At 36.2% G+C, this 20,000-nt stretch overlaps 1 protein-coding gene across 7 annotated transcripts in view; it reads left to right on the top strand.

The window, feature by feature from the left end:
- The window catches only part of LOC106871510 (uncharacterized protein F21D5.5), a 95,729-nt gene that overhangs the window by 16,638 nt on the left and 59,091 nt on the right, over nucleotides 1-20,000 (top strand). For all 7 annotated transcript variants that reach the window (XR_008264649.2, XM_052969836.2, XM_089357005.1 and 4 more), the window contains 6 exons: nucleotides 6,212-6,609; nucleotides 7,373-7,546; nucleotides 8,557-8,636; nucleotides 12,478-12,556; nucleotides 16,707-16,793; nucleotides 18,762-18,833. Coding sequence is in view for 6 of the 7 variants with exons in the window: in XM_052969836.2 (XP_052825796.2) it covers nucleotides 6,212-6,609; nucleotides 7,373-7,546; nucleotides 8,557-8,636; nucleotides 12,478-12,556; nucleotides 16,707-16,793; nucleotides 18,762-18,833 (890 nt within the window). In the remaining variant the exon portion in view is untranslated. The remainder of the gene's footprint in view (nucleotides 1-6,211; nucleotides 6,610-7,372; nucleotides 7,547-8,556; nucleotides 8,637-12,477; nucleotides 12,557-16,706; nucleotides 16,794-18,761; nucleotides 18,834-20,000) is intronic.

The following is a 20,000-nucleotide window of genomic DNA, read 5'->3' as shown; positions in this document are numbered from 1 at the left end:
ACGTTTAAATAAAAGGAGTCCTCTGTTTTACCATTCGTCACCATTTCTCCTTTTTGAGTTCGCACGGTCGTCCCTTACATATATATGTATATATATCTATATATATATATGTATATATATCATCATCATTTAACCTCTGTTGTCTGTGCTGGCATGGGTTGGATGGTTTAACTCGGCAGGCACGCTGGAAGGCTGCACCAGGATCCAGTCTGATTTGGCATGGTTTTCTATGGCTGGATACTCTTCCTAACACCAACCAGTCTGAGAGTGTAATGGGTGCTTTTACACGCCACCAGCATGGGTGCCATTTATGTGACATGGTACCTGCCATGACTGCAATTTTGCTCCGCTTGATGGGTCTTCTTCTCAAGCACGACATTGCCTCTGTGAGGCCCAACACTTGAAAGGAACTTGGCCACTTTGCCTCCATGAGACCCAATGCTCTAAAGGAACATAGCCACCTCACCTTCGTGAGGCCCAACACTCGAAAGGAACTCAGCCACTTTGCCTCCATGAGGCCCAATGTTCAAAAGTTGATTTTTTCTTTATGTGCCACCAGCACGGGTGCACTTGGCTTGATGGGTTCTCGTAAGTAGAGCACATTGCCAAAGGTCTCAGTTACTAATCATTGCCTCTACTCTGTGAGGTTCAAAGTTTGAAGGTCATGCTTCACTGCCTCATCCTATGTCTTCCTGGGTCTACCTCTACCACAGGTCCCTCCACAGTTAAAGATCAGCACTTCTTTATACAACTGTCCTCATCCATATTCATCACATGACCATACCAGTGCAGTTGTCTCTCTTGCACACCACATCTGATTCCTCTTATGCCTAACTTTTCTCTCAAGATGTTTACAATCTGTTGAACATGCACACTGACATTGCACATCCAGCGACGCATACTGGTTTCATTTCTCTCAAGCCTATGCATGTTCTCGGCTGTCGTAGCCCATGTTTCATTGCCATGCAGCATAGCTGTTTGCATACAGGCATCAAACAATCTACCTTTCACTCTGAGAGAGAAGCCCTTTGTTGCCAGCAAGGGTAGGAACTCTCTGAATTTTGCCCAGCCTAATCTTATTCTCACAGCTATGCTCTTGGAATAACCATCTCCACTACTAACCAGGTCACCTAGATACTGAAAGCTATCTACTACCTCTAGCTTGTCCCCCTTGCGGTTGATGAAGTCTATTTTCCGCACTTGTTTAGCATTTATTATGCCTGTGCACCTTTCACAGATAAAAGTTCGTTTCTCTATTAATCTTCCTTTGATGTTGCTGCACATTTTGTGTGTCCAAAGCTTACACTGGGTGCATCTTATGGAGTTTCTACCTACACCTTTTCTACAGGTTGAGCAGGACCATCTACCTGAGGGGATTTGTGATTTGTTTGCCTTCCTACTTACTATGACTGGTGAGATTGTTGAGATGCTTGAACGGAGACGTGTAGATTTGTGCTGCGTCCAAGAAGTAAGGTGGAGAGGAGGTTCCGCTAGGTTCTTCACAGGCAAAGAACACAGGTACAAGATTTTCTGTGCAGGGAACACTGACAGGGTCGGGGGCATGGGTATACTTCTTGCGGAGAAATGGGTTGATAAGGTAATCGAGGTAGTCAGAGTATGCGACAGAATACTTAAGATTAGATTAGTGCTTCATCATAGGTTAGCAACCATTATCTCAGCCTATGCTCCTCAACCGGGACTACCTGATGGGCAGAAAGACTGATTTTATGACACCCTCTTGCAGACTACCTCGTTGACGAATGACATGGACCTTCTCTTTGTGGCTGGTGACATCAATGGGCATGTTGGACAACATGCAGGGAGCTTCCATGGTGTACATGGAGGCTATGGATTTGGTTCCTGCAATGAGGAGGGAACCAGACTGCTGGAGTTCTGCAATGCAAATGATCTTATGGTTTGCAATACTAACTTCAGGAAACCTGCCAGTCACCTAGTCACCCACCATTCTGGCAGACACATTAGCCAAATTGACTGCATCCTCACCAGAAAAAGGGAAAGAGGGCTGCTTATAAATGCCAAAAACCTTCCCGAGGGGAAGCAGATAAGAAAAAATTTGCCAATGTTCTGCACCGTGAGGACCATATACTTGAAGTATTTTGTCTTGCAAGACAGTGTGTGAGAGAGAATCATGATGTCGTAGGAGAGAAATGTGTCTGCATGGATGATGGTTCACTTGCATTTCTGGTAAGACAACTGCAGATGAAGTACCTAGCAAAAGACAAACCTCTGTACCTTGCTTTCGTTGACATGTAGAAAGCCTTTGACAGGGTCCTCCAATCCCTTATCTGGATGCTCTGAGAGTGTAGCTGCTAGAATAAGAATATCCTGGGCAAAGTTCAGAGAGCTGCTTCCTCTGCTGGTAACAAAGGGCCTCTTGCTCAGTGTAAAAGGTAGAGTGTATGACGCATGTGTGCGAACAGCCATGCTACATGGCAATGAAACATAGGCTGTGACTACTGAGGATATGCGTAAGCTTGCAAGGAATGAAGCTAGTATGTGCTGCTGGATGTGTAATGTCAGTGTGCACTCATAACAGATTGTAAGCACCCTGAGAGTAAAGTTGGACATAAGAAGCATCACGTGTGGTGTACAAGAGAGACGACTGCACTGGTATGGTCATGTGTTGTGTATGGATGAGGACAGCTGTGTGAAAAAGTGTCACACACTAGCAGTAGAGAGCACCTGTGGAAGAGGTAGACCCAGGAAGACCTGGGATCAAGCAGGCCTCATCAAGGCAATGATAAGTGACCTAGACCTTTGGAGATATGCTGGGCTTGAGAAGACCTGGCAAGCCAGCTGAGACCGTAACTATGGCCTATGCCAATGCAGCATAACCGGCTCATTTAAGAGTACCCTTCAATCATTGTGCAAATAACTGCACTTGCGAAGACCTGTTAAATCAGTGCCTTGTAGCCGGGGACATTGTCGTCAAAGATATCTTGACTATATATATACATTATGGACTCTCCCATTGAAGATGATGTATGAGCGTTCAGCTTTTGATAAATGACTTGTACAAATGCTTTGTTTATAGTGATCAAATGTATGTGCCATACATTAGCTCACTCTTTCCATCAAATCTATGTTGTTTGAATAGGTGCATGGTGTACCACGTGTCAGGTGTAAAAGTGATCACAGAGCAACACGAGATTAAGTGTTTTGCTCAAGAACACAATGCATCATCTGGTCTAGGAATTGAAATCATGATTGCTAGATCATGAGTGCATCACCCTAACCACTAGGCCATGCACCCTCATAAACTTCCACATGTCCAAAGAAATTTTTTTAAAGCATAAATTAAAAGTTAGTTAAATAAAATCCATGTTTAAAGAAATAATTTCTCTAATGAAATGACTGTTGTGAGGAATCCAGTTACTTTTATAATGTTCTGATACTTTTCTGTTGTTTTCTGGATGCAAAAGGGATGAACTTTTACTTAAAATTTCAATGTAAGTTCACTCTGATAAATTAAACTGAATGCAATAAAAGCACTCCAAGAATAGAAAAATAATCTACATTAATATAATTGATTTGGTGAGATTGACGTCAGTTTATCAGTACATGTCAGTCTGGAATAGTTAGTGTACCCTCCTCCTCCCTCAACTAGTCCTACAAAGATTTTAGTGTTCCAATAAACTTTTTACTTGGTCATGTCACCATGGTGACCGGACTAAAGGCTTGGAAGGGAGTGTATGTATGCGTGTGTATATAAATGTGTGTGTTTATGTGGGGTGAAGAAGGATATCTATATGTATATCTATCTTTCTGTCTATCTATCTATCTATCCCCCCTCCCCCCTCTCTCCAACTGTTGAAGGGTCGTTCTTTGTGTTACTTGTCTTGTTTTCCATTTGTTTTTGTCATTGTTTGCAAAATAAGTTTGTATTCCATGATTTCGTATTTCATGTTGTTTACGTTTTATGACATCATGCGTCCATATATGCATATGTATATACATGTATATGTAAGTATGTACATATATGTATGTATATATGCATATATATATTATTTAAAGGACAACAAATTTAAGGCAAGGCAAACATCTTAAGGCATTTACATTATTATTATTGGAAAAAAATTCAAAGTCTTACAGCTGTTTCTGGGATATCCAAGAGGATGGGATATTCTGTCATTGGAGACAAATAAGAAAAATGAGAAGGATATATATAGATTAATGAAATGACGACATAGTGAACAGGAGTAAAGGAATAAGGAGATGAAGAAAGAGAAGAGAAAAAGCATAAAAGTTCACAGTTCAACTTTGAATTTTTTTCCAATAATAATAATGTATATGACTTAAGATGTCTGCCTTGCTTTAACGTCTGTTGTCCTCTTTAACAATTATATATCCACTATATCGGAAATCTGCAATGGCTCTATAACTACTGTCTTGGCTATAACCTTGGAGCCCTAGTAATCCGTTACAGCACTTACCTAGCATACCTAATCATTTAAATCACCTGTAAACATGTATATATCATCATCATCATTGTTTAATGTCCGCTTTCCATGCTAGCATGGGTTGGACGATTTGACTGAGGACTGGTGAACCAGATGGCTACACCAGACTCCAATCTGATTTGGCAGAGTTTCTACAGCTGGATGCCCTTCCTAACGTCAACCACTCCAAGAGTGTAGTGGGTGATTTTACGTGCCACCAACACGAAGGCCAGTCAGGCAGTACTGGCAACGGCTACGCTCAAAATGGTGTATTTTATGTGCCACCTGCACAGGAGCCAGTATATATATATATATATATATATATATATATAGATACACACACATACACACACACACACGTATATATACATGTATAATATATACATGTGTATGTGTTATCCTTTCTCTCTCTCATACACTCACATGCATGTGTGCTTGCGCGTGCACACATGCACACACACACACACACACATTTGACAAACATCATTTAAAAGCGAGATTAACAGGAAATAACTGAAGTATTATTTTATGAATTGTGAGCAACAATAGCTTTTCAAAGCTATGCCAATGTTTTAGAATCATCTCACTCTTACTTGATAACTATTAATCGCCAAAGTTTTCCCAGATAAGTCGTCTAAAGTCAACATTTATGTGAAGTACATTTCTAAATTCTTTGTTAAACCCTCCAGTGTTTACATTGTCAGTTACCATTCTCTTCATGACAAATCTATCTGAATAAGCTGGATGTGCTAGAAATAGCAGGCAAATCATCCCTGTGAGTAGACGATAGATTCATTTGACAATAGTGTCACTACAGAAAAAAATCACATTATCAGTAGTGATAATAACTTAAATGGTATATATAATGATTGCTATGGAAGCAAACGATACAAATTCAATTAACAATAGCGTTGTTTCAGAAAATGATGTTATCAATATTATGATGTTATCAATACAGCTCATAATAATGATATCCCCTTCATTACTGATCAAAACTTAAATAATGCAACTAATAATTTAAGTGTAATAAATAATGATATAAGGAAAATTTTAAATGCCTCAACAAGAAAATGCCAAAAACGAAATGAAATTAGTGAAGAAGAGAGAGAATTTCAGAGAACAAGAAATCGAGAGTATCAAAGATGAAGACGAGAAAGGCTCTCAGTTCAAAGAAGGAATGAAATTAGAAAAGAAAACAGATTGGCCCACCAAGTGTTGAGAGAAAGTTTGACACTAGAAATAAGAGAGGAAATTAGAATTTTGGACATTGTGGCAAGAAATTCAGCCTATGGAGGAACAAGAATTTATAACTCAAGTAAGGCTCTCAATTCAAAGAAGGAATGAAATTAGAGAAGAAAATAACTCATAAAATTGTAATGGGTAAGGCTATTTTTGAAGTGTAAGCAGAAAGAGGATAGTTTGAACTAGTCTAAAATAAAAGGCTTTTTGATATTTTACATTATCATTTTCCCTGATTGTATGGGCAGGATATTTATTATGGGTGAAGAATCTTTCTTCCTCACAATCCCTCACTAAGCATCAAAATTCTTGGTACCCTATACAAAGTTACATCATAATATATTAATTCTTGGTGAACTTGTAGAAAACTGATGCAAAATGTTTAAACAGTTGCAAACATTTACTTGCAAAATATTTCTTTAAAAACAAGGTAACAGTTACGCTAATTTTAATCGTTATATAAATCTATACCTAACACCAATTTTATAGTATTTGTCCTTTTTATTTTCCAGTGGAAATTTGTGCAGATTGGGAAAGTGGAGAAGTTCTAATAAAACAGATAGGCAGCAATAATTCTGCAGTTGATGACAAAGAATTGAATAAAGGAGAAATCACTCGATTGCCTAATAATGCAACTCTTTATATTCTTACTGGTGAATATCCTCATATTGTTAAAATTAAGCATCACTACACTAATAAAGTAACAGCTGGATGTTCAGGCAAAAGGCAGCATTCAGATACTGACAATGAGAAATCTTCAGTACCAGCAAAAAAACCTAAACATCACAAAGAAATCCACAGCAGTAAGGACAAAGAAAGTATTCCCACAAAAGTAAAATCTACAAAGTCAAAAGATCTAGAAAATAAGCACAGAAGTGATAAAGTAAAACGTAAAATCCAAGTTAATGAGGTATTTCTATGTTTTAAATCTTATTGAAACATTTTTTCCTATTTATTAAATATTTTTTTGTTGTTTTCTTTTCAGTATCATTTTCTCATGCATTGTTCTTTGATTAATTTTCTAAAATCTTGTCATTTCATTTAGTTGAAGGAGACAAGACATGATATTCTTGTCTCTTTCAACTACATGAAGATACAATCAATGTTCATACTCAGGAAATAATCTTTCACTTACTTTCCCTTGTCATGAGCAACATTAGAAGTTAAAACTTTCAAAGATGCAACTAATGAGTATACACTCATTGATGATCTTTCTGGTGAACTCACATTTATAACAAAGCACTGTTTTTCAAAGACTAGTCTCCCTCTTTAAAGACAGAAAATGTTTTACTTGTGAACTGTTGCTGATGATCTATTTATTAACCTCAAGTGAGGCCCATGTTAGAATACTGCTGCTGTACACAAAATATACTTGAATGTAAAGGAGTTAATCATTTCAAAAAACCAGTACATAATTTACATAAACATTAATAAATATCTGTAAAAACCCTTTAGCATTCAGATTCATTCACATCGTTTTGAATTAATCATGCATTATCTTGAAGCTTCAAGATTATGATTATGAGATTATTTAGTTTTACAATGACATTGTAGAGTAGGTGTGAGAAGCCAAATCTGGCTAGTTTGAACATAAGACAAGTAGAATATTTGGGTTGGATATGGTCGATTTAGATGCTAATTATTTTATGTATGTACATGAATTTACTTTGAAGGTGTCAAGTGTGCAGAACAAACCTGAAAAAAACAAACATGAATCTGAATCTCTCCCAGCAAATTCAGAGTCTTCTGATAAGACAAAAATCGTCCCTCCTTGTCCAGCATCCAAGTGGAGCCAATTCAGTCAGTTAATGATATTTACAAAAAGAGGAACTTACAGCCGAAATAAGGTAAGTTGAATCACCAGAGGAAGATGTTTACATTACTTGCAATTGTTCTTTAGGTTATATCCACCATTAATATAAATGACTTAGGGGTTAATTGGGAGTAAAATTTTGTTGCGGAGGAAGCAGGGGATATCTGCATACTTAACAATTCATGATGGTATAGCCTGAATGGAAAGCTGTCTCTCTTAGAACATGTACCAAGTGCTCTTGTCATAAAATGTCTGTTAGGCTAGTATTAATGTAATATTTAGTTCAGTGTGGCTGAAAATGAATGATTTTTTGGGTTTGTACCTGTTACTATAGTCTCTGATCAATCCATACCATGTGATTGAAATTGGGTGTTGGTTTGATTGCACCCACCTGCAGAAATTGGGGAAACTGACCTTATGAGTCTATGTGACTCAGAAAGGAGCTTTACCCTTTATCATCATCATCATTATTATCTTTATCATTGTTGTTTAACGTTTGCTTCTGTGTCATTAGCTTGCACTGGATACATCTTATGGAGTTTCTACCTATGCCTTTTCTACAGATCAAGCAGGGCCATCTACCTGAAGGGATTTGTGATTTGTCTGCCTTCCTATTTACTAAGACTATGGTTTTGGCTAGGTTGACTCTAAGGCCCTTCGATTCTAGATGCTAGATTCTAGATTCTAGGTGCTTCCACACCTGAAACTTCTTCTCTAGTTTTGGTAGTGACTCAGCTATTAGAGCAAGGTCATCAGCATAGAGGAGCTCCCAGGGGCAGCCTGTCTTGAATCCCTCTGTTATTGCCTAAGGTTTCGGTTGGTCCAAGGCTGAGAAAATTACTCTTGGCCTATGATGCCACACTGTGAGGTTGAACTCAGGACCTCATGATGGAGAAGTGAACTTCTTAACTATTTGGTCTTACTTACCCCCATTACATATACATATTTCATTGCTTTGGATTTGATAATATTATATCTGATTCTTTGACTTGTTAACTAACACAAAAGGTGGTTTTATTGATTAATCCTGTTTTGTTATTCCAGATTGCTGGTTTTGATTTAGATGGAACAATAATTCGTACCCAGTCAGGAAAGGTATTCCCTCAACATTCCGGAGATTGGAAGTAAGTTAATACTTAGTACAGAAAAAGAATTGTTATTAAAAACAGTCATTTGACAGGAATGGTAGAAGGTCAGCTCAGTTGCTTTGATGTATTTAGATTTATCATTTTTGTATTCTAAGTTCAAATATTACAGAGTCCAGTACAGGATTTAACATTTCTGAGGATTGCTAAAATAATTACCAGTAATGTACACAGATTAAATCTAAATGATTAATTTCCATTTTGATTATTTCTTTTGTTTCTAGTCAATAGAAATTATTGTTTGTATTAGTAGTGAGAAAGTGTCTAAAATGTAACACAATAGATTTTTTCATATTTACTGTTTTAATTTTGTACCATTATCTTATATTTAGAAAAAGAAGGAAAACAAGGTGTTCTTGAGAAATTGTGCTCAAATATATTTTATATTCATTTTCTCTTGTTATTTTCTCTTGTTATTACAGATATATTTACTTGAATCTTTCTCATAATCTTACTAAAAGAAAGTGGTATAGGCTACACTTTTGTTCCAGGCATGTACCATCAGTAATTACTCAGGGTAGCCAGCTGGCGACCTTTACGTAGTAAAACACAGAAAAAAAAAGAGAAACACAGGCGTGCAACTGAGTTGTAGGCAGATTTACATTTGCCTTTGTTGTACCAATGAGTTTTTGCAAGGATGATGCAAAAAGTGGAATGAGAAGACAACAGGTGAACAAAAAAGAAAAAAACATTGAGACCTGCACCCCTTTGACTATAGAAGTCATAATTAATCTAGCTGGCATGGTATAATTAACTGGTGAGGAGTTCAAAAGCCTGTGAGACAATAGCTGAATCCAGAGAGAGTAGTGTCTTCTCTTTTCCCTTTTTGCATCAACCTTCTCATTTTTTTCTTGCACTTTCTCATGTATTAGTATCTCAGTTTTCAGATGGAACTATGTGCCCTGAGCCCGCAGATTGCTTGGAGATACAAGGCATGTTGTATAAATCTGCCTAATCTTAATATTTCTATAGCATAAAACTCATGGTAGCTCTTATTTTAAATACTGTGTACTTTAAATGATATTTATCTTTCACTGGATGGAGTTCTTTTCTGTTGACCCTACTTCAATGGAACAATAAACTATATATATATATATATGTGTGTATGTGTGTGTGTGTGTGTGTGTGTGCGCGCGCACGTGTGTGTGTGCATCTATGTTTGTGCTTCATTGACTAGACATCAAGTTATAGTTGTAAGTGAATATCACCAGCACAAAAATGGTGTCATTCATTTCCAGTTTTCCATGAAAATATGTCCAGTCATGTGGATATATTACCTTGCTAAGAATCAAGTGAAAGTTGGTGACAGGAAAGGCATCCAACAATAGGAAAACCACCCCCAACAAATTCTATCCAACCCATTCAATAATTGAAAAATGAACAATAAAACAATGAGGTGTAGGGGGAGAACAATGATGATGCTGAGGGGAGAGGTTCTTGTGGGAAGCCAAATACATGCTCAGTTTTAATGGCAAATTATAAAGTATCCCACTTTAGCTTACATCTCTAATGCTGTAGGAAATGTTGAAAAAATGGTGAAATTTTCCTATATTGTTTCTCTGACAAAATTCTCAGACATCTCAGTTCATTCATAATCTTTTCATGTTTTATCTTTCACATTTATATTACTTCAGATCAGTATATAAAGAAACTTATGCTGCCATGCTTTAGCTATCAAAAAAAGAAAAGGCCAACCTAGATATGAAGGAGTCACTTTAAGAAAGAAATAGGAAAATTGACAATGTGCCTTTAAACATGTTAACAAGTTGGATATTTTCACTTTTTGTTTCACCACCACAACCACCACCATCAATACCATACAGCAGGTTTTTTCTCTTTTTTTTTATCGTGGTATACTGACCCCCACTAATACTGATCACTTGATATCTTCTAAGTCGGTTTGAGACAAGTGATATATAGCCTATTTTGGACTATAATGCAGCTTCTATGGCAGGTTTTCAAATCTATGACCTGTACACAAAATCTCTGCACTCTTCCAAACACTTAGCGATTGTGCCTTTTATGTGATACCATAAGATTTTTCTTTTCTTTCTGTTTTATTTTTATCTGGTTTTTTTTTCTCTCTCTTTTGTCATTGACATTGACTGCGATGAAAAATGATATAAAAGATATGTGATAATTTAGTTAATACAATTGTTGACAAGGAGAAGGAGGAACAGATGTAGGGACAATTTTTTTGTAGTGTTACTATGATTAATTCATATCCTGACAACTTACAGGGTCTTTTAGTCTGTAGTTCTTACAATAAATTACAAGTGGTCATGAGAAAGAATCACAAATTTCAGTAGATTTGTAATATCAAATGATGAAGTATATTGGTATTTGTCATGAAAATAAAGAACGATGTACGAAAGAATGCCATTATTTATAGAAATAAATAAAATGAAAAGACTATTATCTTGTGTGTGTGTGTGTGTGTGTATACGAGTCTTACTGACCGAGACCTTTGGAAATGTGCTGTGCGTGAGAAGACCCGGCAAGCCAAGTAAGATCGTTGCCAGTGCCCCTGGACTGGCTCTTGTGTGGGTGGCACATGAGATGCACCATTTTGAGCGTGGCCATTGCCAGTACTGCCTGACTGGCTCCTGTAGGATTTTCGAGTGAGATCGTTGCCAGTGCCCCTGGACTGGCCTGTGCGGGTGGCACATAAAAGACACCATTTCGAGCGTGGCCGTTTTCGTGCGGGTGACACGTAAAAGCACCCACTACACTCTCTGAGTGGTTGGCGTTAGGAAGGGCATCCAGCCGTAGAAACTCTGCCAAATTAGATTGGAGCCTGGTGTTGCCATCCGGTTTCACCAGTCCTCAGTCGAATCGTCCAACCCATGCTAGCATGGAAAGCAGACGTTAAACGATGATGATGAACGATGATGATGATTTCAGTGTCAGGCAAAATTTCTTGTAGCATTTAATTCCAGCACTTTAATGTTATGGGTTTAAATCTTAAGGTCAACATTACCTTTTATTGCTTCAAGTACTGGGGTTGTTTTAATTGACTAACTGTTTCCAACTTCTAATTTTCAGACTTTATATCACTGAATCTGTAATAGAAACAATCGTTTCTTCCCAGCTCCTAATATGGTTTTGCGCTTATGTTAGCAATCATTATTACTAATATTAGGACAGGGGAAGGTGGTAAGCTGGCAGAATTATTTAAAAAATGTTTAGTGGCAGAATTAGAAAAAAATGCTTAGTTGTATTTCGTCTGTCTTTATGTTTTGAGTTCAAATTCCACCAAGGTCCACTTTGCCTTTCATCCTTTTTGGGTTGATAAATTAAGTACTAGCGGAGCACTGGAGTCAATGGAATTGACTTACACCTTCCCCGGAACTGCTGGCCTTGTGCCAAAACTTGAAACCAATATTAGGATAGGGAAAGGCAGTGAGCTGGCAGAATTGTTAGCCTGCCAGAAAAAAATGTTTAGTTGTATTTCATCTGTCTTTATGTTTTGAGTTCAAATTCTGCCAACAGCTAAACACTGGGCTTGATGTAATTGACTTACCCCTCCCCCAAAACCGCTGGCCTTGTGCCAAAATTTGAAACCAATGTTAGGATAGGGGATACAAAATTGGTAAAGCATTGGAAAAAAATGTTTTACAATATTCATGTCTATATTTTGAACTCAAAAAATCTCATTGAAGTTGGCTACATCCTTCATCCTTCCAGACTTAATAAAATAAAGTACTGTTAAATACTAGTTTCAGTCTAACTGCCTGTACATGCCCCAAATATTTGTGATTTTGTGCCTATGTTAGATTATTGTTAATTATTGACATAATTATATTATTTTTTTTTATAGAATAATCTTTCCACAAGTTATCAGTAAATTAAAAGAGTTATTTCAAAACGGATACAAAGTTGTTCTCTTCACTAATCAAGTAAGTAATATATGAAATGATTTATTTTATACATAATATAAAGAGTCAGCTCAACTCTGTAGGTTAACAATTTAGAATTGCATATTCTGAGTTAGACATGATTTTTGGATGTGTTTAAGCAGCTAAGCTTTGTTTGATATTCTTATTTTGTGTGGAGGCGCAGACATTGGTGTGTGGTAAGAAGTGTGCACATGGTTCTGGGTTCAGTCTTACTGCAGGGCACCTTGGCAAGTGTCTTTTACTTACTATAGCCCTGGGCCAACTTGTGAGTGGATTTGGCAGATGGAAGTTGAAAGAAGCCTGTTATGTGTATATGTGTGTGTGTTACTACAGTATCATAGCTGTAAACAAGTGTCACTGTCATGCAAGTGGTGTCCTGCAGTTGCAATATTCATGTAATAACATATCTGATCATATGAATCTTTTACTGTTCATCTTCCATGAATTGCATGGTTTGACAGGATCTGATGGGTCTGTATGGCATCGTGTTCCAGTGTCTTCTTTAGTACTGTTTCTATTGCTGGATGCCCTTCCTAATGGCAACTATTTTACTGAGGGTACTGGGTTATTTTTTCATGACACCAGTACTAGTGAGAATGCCATGCAGTTTGCAAGACTAATATCTCTTTCAACTGAGTGAGGCTTCCGTAGAGGAGAAAACTTTATGCTAAGAAATGAGAGGTTAAAATATGAAAGAAGGAGCAAGAACAGAATAAGTTTCTTGCCGTGAGGAACTACATAACTACAAGAAGATGGAAAGAGAGATAAAAGTGTTGATGAAATGTGAGGGGGGACTCTAAAAGTACAAGGTGAATAGATTATGCAAACATGACTGACAGAATTTACATTCGATGGATATTTGTCCTCATCTTGTTTATTGTTAACACAACAGTCCTCAGTTAAATCGTCCAACCCATGCTAGCATGGAAAGTGGACGTTAAACTATGATGATAATGATGATGACAACGTTTCGGTTGATATACCCTCCGGCCTTCTTCAGGTGTCTTGAGGAAATTTCGAACCTGGGTATTTTTCAATGTTATTCTTCTTGTTATTGTTCAGGTTACTGCTTAGAATCAAACTTGGAATCTTGGGGTTAGTAACCTGTGCTTTTAACCACTACGCCATATGCCCGTGGGCAATTAAGGAGTGAATTTTTACAGCTTATAAATCTAATATTTTCCTATCCTTCCTTAATACCGCTTCCCATATGCTGCTCATATCTGCATTCGGTCTTCTTAGGAGGTTGTTGTGTCCTAGCATATGTGCTGCTGCTTTTAGTTTTCATATTTTCCAGTGCTGTTCTCTGTCTATTATTTTAACTTCATCCCACAGGGGGAGGTGGTCTCCATTTTACATACATGATCAGCTATACCTGATTTATCAATATCTCCTCGAGTCATAGCTTTGCGATGTTCATCTACCCTTATTTTGAGGGGGCGGCATGTTTCGCCTTTGTTTAACCAACCACAGCTGCATGGGATGGAGTACATGCAGCCTTTGGTCATATTCTCTTCTATTGCTGGTTTTACTTGAAGGAGATATTTGGGAAGTGTTGTATTACTCTTGGATACTGTCCTGATGTCATATGGGTCGCATATCTTTTGTATCTTTTTGGAGAGGCCTTTCACATAGGGTAGACAGACGGCGGACAGTTTATTGACCTCATCCTCTTTTTTCTTCATAATTGAAGACACCTGAAGAAGGCTGGAGGGTATATCAGCCGAAACGTTGTGTTAACAACAAACAAGATGAGGACAAATATCCCGTCGAATGTAAATAATGTACATAATTCCTCATCTCTTAAATATAGAACTGTATTATGACTGACAGAATTTGTGCAGTGTTGCATTATATATATATATATATATATGTGTGTGTGTGTGTAAATACATTTCATTCAGAGTGAATGGAAATGATCCATCAATGATCCATCAAGTAGGAGATCCTTGTGTTAGTCATGTCCGAACTAAGTAACAGTTTTTGCTTTTCACTTTTTATGAGAGCAATAAATTTAGTACCAGATGAAAAAAAAAAAACGATAGCTAAAGTAAGAAATAGCCCTTCGAGTAAAAGAAACTAATTTTCGTACAGCTCCTACATAAAGGAGGTAACTCTTTAAAGGGAGATAACTTATTTCATCAACGTGGTCGAGATAGAGGCTGGATGTCAGTATGGCTACAGTTCACTGGTGTGTGCGCCCGTGCACACGCACCCCACCCCTACACAAGTGCGTTAAAACGATGATTATGTACATATTTGTTTGGAGCTGAACATTCACAACTTGAGAAACAAAGGTAATTTCGTCTATTTGATATTGTGGAATCAATTGTGAATATTTTAAGTAGAGTAAGATTTAAATAAACGTTTGGAACAATTATCTCTACTGCATGTATTCATTACTTTTCTCCTGTTTGTGTACCCAAATATGTAAACATTAAATCTGTGTGTGTGTAGTGCATGTACAGGGTGTCCACAAAGTCTGGGCACATGGGATTAACAAATACTTTAAGAAATTATTATTTCTTATATTTAATTGTTTATGTTATGATTTTATTTACACCATGTACCCACATGGGGATTAACATATACTTTAAGAAATTATTATTTCTTATATTTAATTGTTTATGTTATTTTATTTACTCCATGTACCCAGACTTTGTGGACACCCTGTATATATATATATATATATATATATATATCATCATCCTCCTCCTCATCATCATTTAATGTCTGTTGACCAAGTTGACATGGGTTGGATGGTTTAAACAAGGCTAGCAAGCTGGAATGCTGTACCAGACTCCAGTCTGATTTGGCATGGTTTCTATGGCTTGATGCCCTTCCTAACGCCAACCACTCAGAGAGTGTAATGGGTTCTTTTATGTGCTACTGGTATGGGTGCTATTTGTGTGACACCGGTACCTTCCACAACTGTATTTTTGCTCGGCTTGATGGGTCTTCTTTTCAAACATGACATAATGCCAAAAGTCTTGGTCATTGCCTCCGAGAGGCCCAACACTGGAAAGAAACTCAGCCACTTTGCTTCTGTGAGGCCCAATGCTCGAAAGATATTTTATCTTACTTTTTTCAATCATTTGACTGTGGCCATGCTGGGGCGCTGCCTTGGTGGGTTTTAGTTGAACAAATCGACCCCAGAAATTATTTTTTCTAAAAGCCTAATATGTATTCTATCAGTCTATTTTGCTGAACCACTAAGTTATGGGGACATAAACACACCAACAGCAGTTGTCAAGTGGTGGTTGAGGACAAACACAGGCACAAAAGCACACACACATACACGGTGGGTTTCTTTCAGTTTCCATCTCCGAGATCCACTCACAAGGCTTTGGTTGGCCTGAGGCTATTGAAGACACTTGTCCAATGTGCCACGCATTGGGATTGAACCGGGAGTCATGTGGCTGGAAAGCAAGTTTCTTACCACACTCCTTCGTCTGTGTCTTATATATTGTTGTGGTGAGAGTTATGATGCCCCTTTGTGAGAGATAGACTGGTTTGAGTAAAGTATAAATAGTAATGATCTGAGTGAGTTCAGAGGTTAATAATAGAAGACCTATTAGCTTCCATAGTACAGTTGCAAAAGCTGCAATTGCAGTAACAGGAGTTGCAGAAATAACTATTACCACAACAACTACTAGAACAACAACAATTATCCACCTGGATAATTTATCCCTATATATTCATCACACACACACACACACACACACAGTGGCGGACTGGGTCTAAAAATTTCAGTTGCCAGGAGACTAAGGGGGCCCGCTCACAACTACAATGCTATCATTTAATTTTTTTTTTTTAAAGTATTCTTTTCAACTGTCTACAAACACAGCCAGGCTAAAATAATTAATGCATTCTTCCAGGAGTGAATAAAAAATTCTCAAACTTGAGGGGATGGGCCCCTTAGATACTAACATGCCCCCCCCCCCCCCATATATAGATTCTGATGGTGCAGGGTCCCACTTGCCATCAGGCACTGTGTGTGTATATATATATATATATATATATATATATATATAATGTGTGTGTGTTCCAATCCTTCCTAGCACATGAAAAGCAGATGTTAAAATGATGATGATGTTTCTTAACTTCCAAATTCTTTTACTTTTTTTCCTATGATATGTTGTTATTCTAGCATGGTGTGAAAACTGGTAATGTAAAAATGGAAGAAATGAAAACCAAAATTGAAAATATTGTTAATAAACTTGAAATTCCTATACAGGTAAATTTTGTTGACATGTTTATTCTTGTTTTTATATAACTCAATCAAGTGAAGTAAAGATACCTGCACTGGAATGAATAGATATTGAAAATAAAGCTTAGATGGAACCTTTGACTAATGAAATGATGGAGAGTGAATATATACAGCTATATTGTGGAGGAGACACAATGGGATATACTGGGTTTCCTTTTATGAGCCTCAGTCTATGGCTGATGATGCTGTTATTCTTTTGCATCAGATGTAGCCAAATTTCTAATTTTCTTCAGATTTAAAACTTGCTTAGTTACCTACTCACTTAATATGTATTATAAAGTTTACATGTTATTATGCATAAAATACTGGAATAATGCGAAATTATGTTGACATTTGCAGAATTTTAACTGAACTGTTAGTTGATGATTGTTTCAATTATTCAACTGAAAGTCGGTATTTAATCTCTTAACTATTGCTAGGGTTTTGATTTTGACTAAACTCTGTAATGTATGTATCTTAGTAAAGGTAACAGATAAGTTTTAGGATTTGGATCAGATTCTTAAGACAATAAAGTAGAAGAAATTAGAAAGTTAAAGAAGTGATTTTAAATTCTCAATCGCAGAATAATGCTAATAATATAGCCTGAACAGGATAAACTACCCCTATTTTGCAGAGAAAAGTGTAGGTGGCTAGCTGCTAGCCACCTACACTTTTCTCTGCAAAATAGGGATAGTTTATCCTGTTCAGGCTATATTATTAGCGTTATTCTGCGATTGAGAATTTAAAATCACTTCTTTAACTTTCTAAAAGACATCTCAACGCTTCTAAAAGCAGACTTCGTTTGTTTATTTACGTTTGTCGTAATTTGAATTTAGAAGAAATTAGTTGAGGAATGATTTAGCTGCTATGTATTTTTATCAAATCAAATTGTTTGACTGAGATCCTTCTTGGAACTTCTTGCTATATATCTTTCTCAAATCAAATTGCTTGGCTGAGATCCTTCTTGGAAATGATGTCAATGGAGAGATTTTTGTTATGAAGTTGACTTAGTAAGAATTTCTGAGATGTTTTGATTTGCTTTCTTACTGTTTGAGTGTGATGTTTGACACTCTTCGTGAAGGGTCTTCATATTTTAAGGGGAAAAAAATTAAAACAAAACAAAACAACTTTGTAATCCAATGTTACTTTAACTAGCCAAGGAAGGTTTTTAGGAAATTAGTTGATGATTGTATTGGGGGTATGATGCAGTAATTCCAAAGATATAAACTTTCTTGATGTGATTGGAGATCATGATATTTAACTTTTGCAGTGCCACAAATTTGTAGGGAAGAGGCATATTTGACTGAGTTGGATCAAGTACACTGTTCATACTTATTTATTAACTCTGGAGTTATGATGAGAAAACTCGACTCTGACAAGTTTTGAATTAAAAAAATCTAACTAACTGAAATTAAATACTCTTAAGATACCTTATTTTTTATGTTACAGATTCTCATTATAATCCTTTTTTTTTTATATTGAAAACTAAACATATGTAAGGGAGAGTATATTGTCATTTAAGTTTATTCCTCATATATATGCTTAAATGGATATATTTAGACACTACAAAATACTCAATTTTGCCATTTACCATCTTTTTAAGTATAAAAGTTTTAATCCTATTGATATCATGAACATAACCCTTGGCATTATTGTTTTGTATTTACACGTAACATTTAAGATCCTATTATCATATTGATAAAAACCATTTTGGAATAAGAAGTAACACATAAGAACTAACACAGATAGCAGATTAGTTGAAAATTGGAGCAAATGCTTTACTGTTATTAGATTTATACTGCACTTTTCTGAGTTCTTTGATTGATTTTGTCTTTCATCCTTTTGTGTGTAATGAGAATATTAGTATCGGTAATATACTAGCATTGATATGATTGTTGGTAGTATTACTCTGCTGAATTTCTTTGTTAGAACTCATTATATTTCTTTTGTTTACAGGTCTTTGTTGCAACTGGCACTGGTGTATTCCGCAAGCCAGTAAATGGAATGTGGGTGTATTTACAAGATAAGGTGAGGACATTGCATATCCTGAATGCTTAAAATAACCCTACAAACTCTGTTGTTTCTATTTATTGTAAGACTTCAATCAGTTGCATTGTAGCCATACAACCAAGGCACTTTCAATTTGCTCAACTGAAATAGGTATTTCACATGTCATAGTGGAAGGGGTAGCAGTAGGCAGTGCATCCAATTGTAAAAATAATTGCTTCAAAAGCAAGCTAACACCCTGCCCAAATTTTCTCCCATTTCCCTAGAAATTGTTCCATTAAAAAGATTTTTTATTTATAACTATTTGTCCATGTTGGATGTTTTGTAAATTTAAGCATTTTTGTTGCTAGAACTAGTGTTTGACACTTGGATATAACCTCTGTTGTTACTCACCTAACTCAAAGATAGAATGGAATATAAAGTAGCAGGAGAAAAGCACAACTGTGTGAAGGTTTGAATTTATGACCATGTATTTACTGGTCAAGCATCATAATCTTATATAGATTGTTCTTCATTATGGAAATATATTGACATCTAAATCAAACCATTCCATGTATTCTTGCATGAAAATATAGGATCCATTGCAGATTCAGTAAATATTATATATCTCTCATCTTTTCTTAGAAATCAAATATAAAACCAGAAATTTTTTTTTCTAAAATTTAAATGCTAAAAATGTTTGGAAAATGTTTTCTAGATATTCTTATTTAAATTCTGAAGAATATCACTAGTAATTTATTGCTGTGCCCCCAACATCTAACTGAAATACATGGTTCTAACCACTCAGGTATAATGGTGTATTCGTAATATAATATTTCTGATAAGATATATAAACTAATAATGGCAGCCAAACTAAAAAGCAATGTTTGCTGAAAACTTTTGGGGTTATATCTTGAGTTTCATTTCTCAGCAGTATATATATATATATATATATATATATATATATATAAATATTTTATAATTATATACGTAATTATAAGAAGGGGTTGGCTTTATGCCTTACCATGCACTGTAAGAAATAGATGCTAAAGTCTGTTTTACTACCTTAAATTCCCCTTTATTGTAAGCAAGCAAAAGAAAAATAATGAATCAATAAGGCTGCTTAACTATGGACGCATTTCGAACTTAAAGTAAAAGATAATTTTACTTACTATTACTCTTCAGCATAGTATTTCTTATAAGTTCACA

This window comes from Octopus bimaculoides, chromosome 1, assembly GCF_046866305.1.
Source record: "Octopus bimaculoides isolate indiv1 chromosome 1, ASM4686630v1, whole genome shotgun sequence".
Taxonomy (NCBI): domain Eukaryota; kingdom Metazoa; phylum Mollusca; class Cephalopoda; order Octopoda; family Octopodidae; genus Octopus; species Octopus bimaculoides.
This window is presented reverse-complemented; position numbering and strand designations above follow the sequence as displayed.